Below are 6,000 nucleotides of genomic sequence, written 5' to 3'. Positions count from 1 at the left end.
TGCAGACTGGCCTATCATAGCGTAGCATCAGGCCGGCTCAGACCAGGGTCCGACAGCAACACAGCTGTGCTCCATTGACTCTAATGCAGTCGTTTCAGATTTCCTTCATTTTCAGGCTGGTTTTGTGGATTTGGAGCTAAATGTTGTGCCTGGTCACGTCGTGTATTAATGACACTCGTTACCTGGAGAGGTTGGAAAAAGATAAACGTTTCTTCCCTGTCCTGGAGAGGTTGGAAAAAGATAAACGTTTCTTCCCTGTTTCAAAAACAAAATCAAACCCTGAAAGTGTAGGGTTAGCTAGCTAGCTACTGAAGATATAGCCTACTGAATGCATACACATGCTGCTTTTGCTTTTTAATGATTATAACAGTGAAACAAAGACCGACCCTGCTGTACAGGAACCAGTGAAGGGAAGCAGGGAAACTTTGCTGATATTCAACCAGCTGTGTGTCATCGCAGTGTGCGCAGATAAACGTTGTTCGAGTTTTTGTGGAGATCCCTGCCCTTCCAGTGGTGGTGGTCAGAGTGCTGGCAGCGGCATGAGGGGGAAGCCAAACACCATTCATCTGCACACTGCAATGCCACACAGCTGGTTCAATATCAGCAAAGTTTCCCTTTATATTCATTGTCTTCTGTGGCGATCAGCAGTGATGTGGTGGTTCACTTTTACGCTGTGATCTGTAGCCTATAGTTCGGCTTTAGCTTCTAACTATCTTTGTCTTTTTAACCAGTTGTTGCTGCTGAGTCAGTTTGACATCCTGGATATATCCTTCAAACACAGACTGTAGACCCCTCTATCTGCTTCTCTCTGGAATCACTACTTCATTTTTACAAAAATATGATAATATTTCTTCAGGGAGTGCAGTTAGTTACAGTGTGGGCTCAATGCTACAGCTTGTCGGACCATCACAAAGGGGTGGGGCTTAGTGAAAGGTCAATTACCATCTGGTTTAGGGTATTTTCTTGTTCACATATACACATATATATAAATACACATATAAACAAACAAAAAAAAAACAATATTAAAGTGCTAACACAGAATTACACAAAGATAAAGCAGAAGATAAAGTATGCATCTAAAGCTGAGAGATTTTTACAAAATGTACAAAACAGAAGTAACTGTGAGCACTCTTCCATTTGAATCAGTCACAGAGGCTTCGTGTAAAGCAGCAGTTTAAAATGTGTGATAATTGACATTTAAGCATTTCATAACAAGACAAACAGGAGACATTTCAGACAGGAGAAAAAAAACAGTGGTGCAAATCCTTGAATTACACTCTTGATAGTCATCATTCACATCTTTGCAACAAACTCCTCGGCCTAGAACAGAGGAAGAGATGAGATTAAAACCAAGGCAGACAACACGGTCATTTTTTTGAATATTGTACTTGTGAGAGTATCAAAGTCAGATCTATTTTTCTACTCTGATATGGATACTGATACAGAGCGACCAGCCTATTACAAGGTCAGTTCTATGCTTTCTCTTGTTGCTTCAACAAATAGTAACTTAATATAGTTCAGCTGTGAGTCTGCTGTGGTCAGCTTTGCTCTTATACTGTCTGTCATCTGACCTCCTCCTCACCTTCCTGTCTTCACTGGAATCTTTCATAACCAGGCCCTCGTCGCTGGGGGCCTGCAGGCTGTCAAAGGTGCCCTGCCTCTCCCGCTCCATCCCAGTGGGGCTGCTGTCTCTCCGTCGGTTCTTCCAGGATGCCAAGATACCCTCCAGGCAGGCGAACTTAGTGTCAGTGGTACAGGCGTACATACCTATAGGCACAGCCAGCACCATGGCTAAAACTATCACCACTATATGAATCAGCTTCTCCCTCTGTTCCATCTCAGTGATGTCACTTCCTGTTACAAACACAATGCACTGGCCGGGACGCGGCGCCTGGCTCTTAAGGGTCACACAGATTTCATATTTGGTTGCAGGCATCAGATCAGTGACAGAGTAAGAGTGAATCCCTGCGCCAATGTTGATCTTTTCTTTATTATCAGCACCTGCGTGGCCAAAGTGGATGGTGAACCAGGTTTCGGATGGGTGGTCCAAGGCGGCACGCCACTCAATGGTAATACCACGTATTGTCTGTTTGACGATGCGGATGTCAATGTAGATGTTTTCATCGTAAAAAGCAGGTGGAGCCAGGTTGCCAGGGAGGAGCGATGACTGGGAGCCATCAGGAGAGCGCACGTCCAGGAGGACGCTGGCTGAGGAGTTTCCAATGAAGTTGACAGCAGTGCAGGTGTAGGTACCACGGTCGGCTGCATGGAGGGATGGGATCAGCAGGACGGATCTGAAGGTGTCTTCATCCACTCTCTCCTGAGACTCTGGGAGGAAAACAGGGATATCCAGTGTTATTTTAAGAGACATGCAAGCACAGACGATAAAAATGTTTGTAAAAGACACATTTTGTTAATTATCTTAAGACATTTTTCCACATATCAAGTTGAACACAAATTATTTCACCAAATTCAGGTGACTTTTCAGCTTGAAATCCAATCAAAGAAGCCAATGAATTAAGCCACTTGTGTTCATTAAAGGAAAAATCTGAACAATAATATCCTCTTGAGACCCTGTGTCCTCATATGGGGACATTACTTTTATATATTATGGACCATATGCTTCATTCTGCTTAAATTAGGCCTTTTGTCCTTGTTTGTGGACACTTCTTTGTGCCATCTAGTGGTAGGAAGAGCACAATACTAATCCATGTAAAAACAAGATGGCAGCCATCTTTGCCAAGTCAGTCTGCAGCCGACCCAACTAAAAAGTAGACAAGGTTCCAAACTTTGTGATTAATAATGTTTGTAGTTTGACATGCCGTACAAACTTTACCAATTTTAGCGAGAGTAGCATGCTCAGATGCTGTTTATTACAAAGTACTCATTTGAAGACATTGGGACTTTAGCGTTTCATTTTTTATACTTATCAGATCCTACTAATCCAAAATAGCTAGGAGAAATTAAAAATGCATACCAAACAAAAATTTGGCTCTCAGGAGGATATGACTCCTACATGCAAACAGGGACGTACAAGAAAAGAGTGGCAAGACTACAACAGCTTTAAAATAGATACAAATTGTAGGCTGCAAATAAATTTCCATCATCATTTAATCTGCCAGTTATTTTCTCAATCATTCAAATAATTGTTTGAAAACAGTATATCAGAAAACAGTGAATATTAGCCATCATAACTTACGTAAAACTGAGGTGACATAAACAAAGTGTTTGTTTTGTCTGCGCAATAGTCCAGAACTGAAAAATATTCAATTTATCATAAAATAAGAAAAAGGAAAGACAAACAATTAAATTTTCAAAATTGCAGGTTTAAACTAGATTTATTTGTTTTTTACATTTGTGTTTGAACACATCTTAGGCTCTATAAATAGGTTTGGGAATTATCTCAAAATATCAGGACATTGCAACATGTTACTTTTTGGGATGATGGTTACATGATCCATGCATAATATGTACATAACAATAAAATGCATTTCCTCACAGATGTAATTAATCTAATGTTGATCTACATGGAACATTTGTGATGATGCTTAATAAATGAAGGCTGGAGATGTTGTCATCATGTAAATTTAATTATCTTAGAGGAGATGATGTGTGGGTGAAACAATATCAGTCATGTCCACGTGGAATAAAAAAAAAACTGAATTTCCCTTCTAGGATTAGTAAAGTATATCTTCTTCTTCTAATCAATAATTTATTACCCAGTTTGAAAGCAGTAGCTACAACTTATAAACCCTTTAAAATGCTTTATAGTGTAGTATGGATTTTAGTGTTAGTCATTATTTTGAAGACTACTTTTACTTTTACTTGGGCAGTTATCATTATAAAGTATATGTAAAAGTATTTTTACTTGGCTCACATTTACTCAATAACACCTTTTTCTTAGATAGATGACTGTGAGCAGCAGGAGTGATGATGGTGTGATAGTGTTGTGATAGTAACAGGGACACCAGTGGCAGTAGCAGCCGGTTTGCTGTTTGTTTATTGCACTGGTTACTTTCAGTCATGATCTGCAGTAAGCACTCCACTCTGAAGGTTAAGTCTAATGACGCAGATGTTTACTTAATTACACAGTAGCCCAACACGGCTGACATTAGGTAGGCTACAGCACACTATAATCTCCAACACTCTTAATCAACGCTGATGGTGTTGTGCAGATCGAGAGAATCAGTGGTGATTATCAGTGGGCCAATATCCAGATTTAGTTCTCCTCGTCTTAAGGAAGGGTTATGAGGTCTGCGATTAAACTGTGTTTAAGTATCTAATTTACCACAAGATATCACTCTGGGTGTGCGGATGACACATCGTGGACATCACACTTACCATGAAATCCTCTGATTATCTTCAGGCCATATGTCCACCACACCGCGGGGTCTGGCCTGGCCTTGGCGAGGCAGCGCAGGGTGACGTTTGCGCCCTGAGGCAGGCTGACGTTGGAGGACGGGGTGGTGACGATGGGCTTCATGCACGCCTGCAGCTCTATCTCATGGAAGAACTTGCCCGCCTTAAAGTCCGGCCCTGAGCAGGTCAAGTAGGAGTTCATCAGTATAATCGGGGGACTCAGTGACCTGATGAACTCCACGAAGCCCTTCAGGCGGCAGTCGCAGAGCCACGCGTTGTCGTGGAGCGCCAGCACGACGTTCGGCCCGAAAGCGGTCGCCTCCCGCTCCTCCGTGCTCTGTAGTTTTTGGTACAGAGGCCAGTTTTGGAACACCTCCTTCGATATGACCGTAAGCCGATTGAAGGATAAGTCTAAGTAAGTCAGACCTGGCAAAAATTTTAACGCATGCTCCGGCAGGACGTCCAGCTGGTTGTGCTTCAGGTCCAGGATCTTTAGGGCCGGCGTGTCCTCGAACGCTGTCCATGGTACTGAACGGAGCTTGTTCCCTTGCAGACGGAGCTCGGTTAAGTTCCCCAAACCTTCCAGACCCTTTGAGTTTATCACTGTGATATCATTGAAGTTCAACCACAAGTTTTCCAAAGCAGGCGTTTTTGAGAATGCGCCTCTGGGTATTTCAGTGAAGTGAGATTTTTCTATGCGTATTTTGGTCATATCATCTGGAAGGTTCTCTGGTATGGCCCCAAACGCGCTCTCCTCCATACAAATGAGTGACCTATGATAAAGAAAGAGTTTACATTGACATTTGGTCACTTTATAAGCTGATTCTTTATAAACACGGGACCATAGAGCTCACTCTACTCCCTAAAGGTAACCTTTATGAGACTCTCCACACAACCATATGTCTTTAGTTTATCTGCAGTCACCTACTGACACAGTTGCATAAGTTAATAATGCCTCTATCTACGTGAAGCTCGGACTGCATGAAAGCAGGTCTTACCTCCCATGACGGTCCTCCACACAGCTGCACCCACGTAAACATCGAGAGGAAGTTTCATACGTCTGGATGCTGAGCAAAGCTATGACCAGCAGGTAACAAATTATGTCCATAGTCCGCGGGAATCCCTGAAGTTAAGGTCTACATTCGTTCTTCAAGACATGTCGAGTGCGGGAGACAAGTGAAGCCTATTAAGCTTAATCCCTGACGTACCGCGCACTGAACAAGTGGCATCTAATTCTTGGGAGAGACACGCATGATTAACACAGGACCAGCAGGTCTGACCCACTATCTGTTTGAGCTGGAACCACTCTCTGATTGGTTAACCTCTATAAAGGTCAGCCTATATAAAGGTTGACTGATTGTAACTAACTGATAATTTACTAATTACCTATAGACCACAAGAACAAGTTTTTGGGTTGCCAGTTTATGAAAAAGGCCCTCTGACTCATGTCTAACCTTCCTATTTGGCAGCAAAGGAGGTTTAACAGTTGGCAAGCCATTAATAAATACTTCAGAGCTCCACTATCCACTCAGGCATCAGGTCTGTAGCTACAGTATACAACAATTTGATCTAGATTCTCTGCATGTTTTCCCAGAAAGTAAGTGGTCTGTTAGAGGCTCTTACTGATGAATGAAAGTGCTA

General features: G+C 42.3%; 1 protein-coding gene across 2 annotated transcripts; it reads right to left on the bottom strand.

Moving 5' to 3' along the window:
- Positions 1-226: 226 nt before the first annotated feature.
- Positions 227-5,578, bottom strand: lrit2 (leucine-rich repeat, immunoglobulin-like and transmembrane domains 2). 2 transcript variants are annotated; one of them, XM_050071249.1, is made up of 4 exons: positions 5,358-5,578; positions 4,342-5,132; positions 1,583-2,328; positions 227-1,320 (listed from the first exon to the last, which is right to left on the bottom strand). In XM_050071249.1, the coding sequence occupies exons 1-4, from the start codon at positions 5,465-5,467 to the stop codon at positions 1,294-1,296; spliced, it is 1,674 nt and encodes a 557-aa protein (XP_049927206.1). In that variant the 5' UTR covers positions 5,468-5,578; the 3' UTR covers positions 227-1,293. The 2 variants fall into 2 exon arrangements, with proteins under 2 accessions (XP_049927206.1, XP_049927205.1); XM_050071248.1 differs by having other exon boundaries at positions 227-2,328.
- Between the last annotated feature and the right edge of the window lie 422 nt (positions 5,579-6,000).

This window comes from Epinephelus moara, chromosome 19, assembly GCF_006386435.1.
Source record: "Epinephelus moara isolate mb chromosome 19, YSFRI_EMoa_1.0, whole genome shotgun sequence".
NCBI lineage: Eukaryota > Metazoa > Chordata > Actinopteri > Perciformes > Serranidae > Epinephelus > Epinephelus moara.
This window is presented reverse-complemented; position numbering and strand designations above follow the sequence as displayed.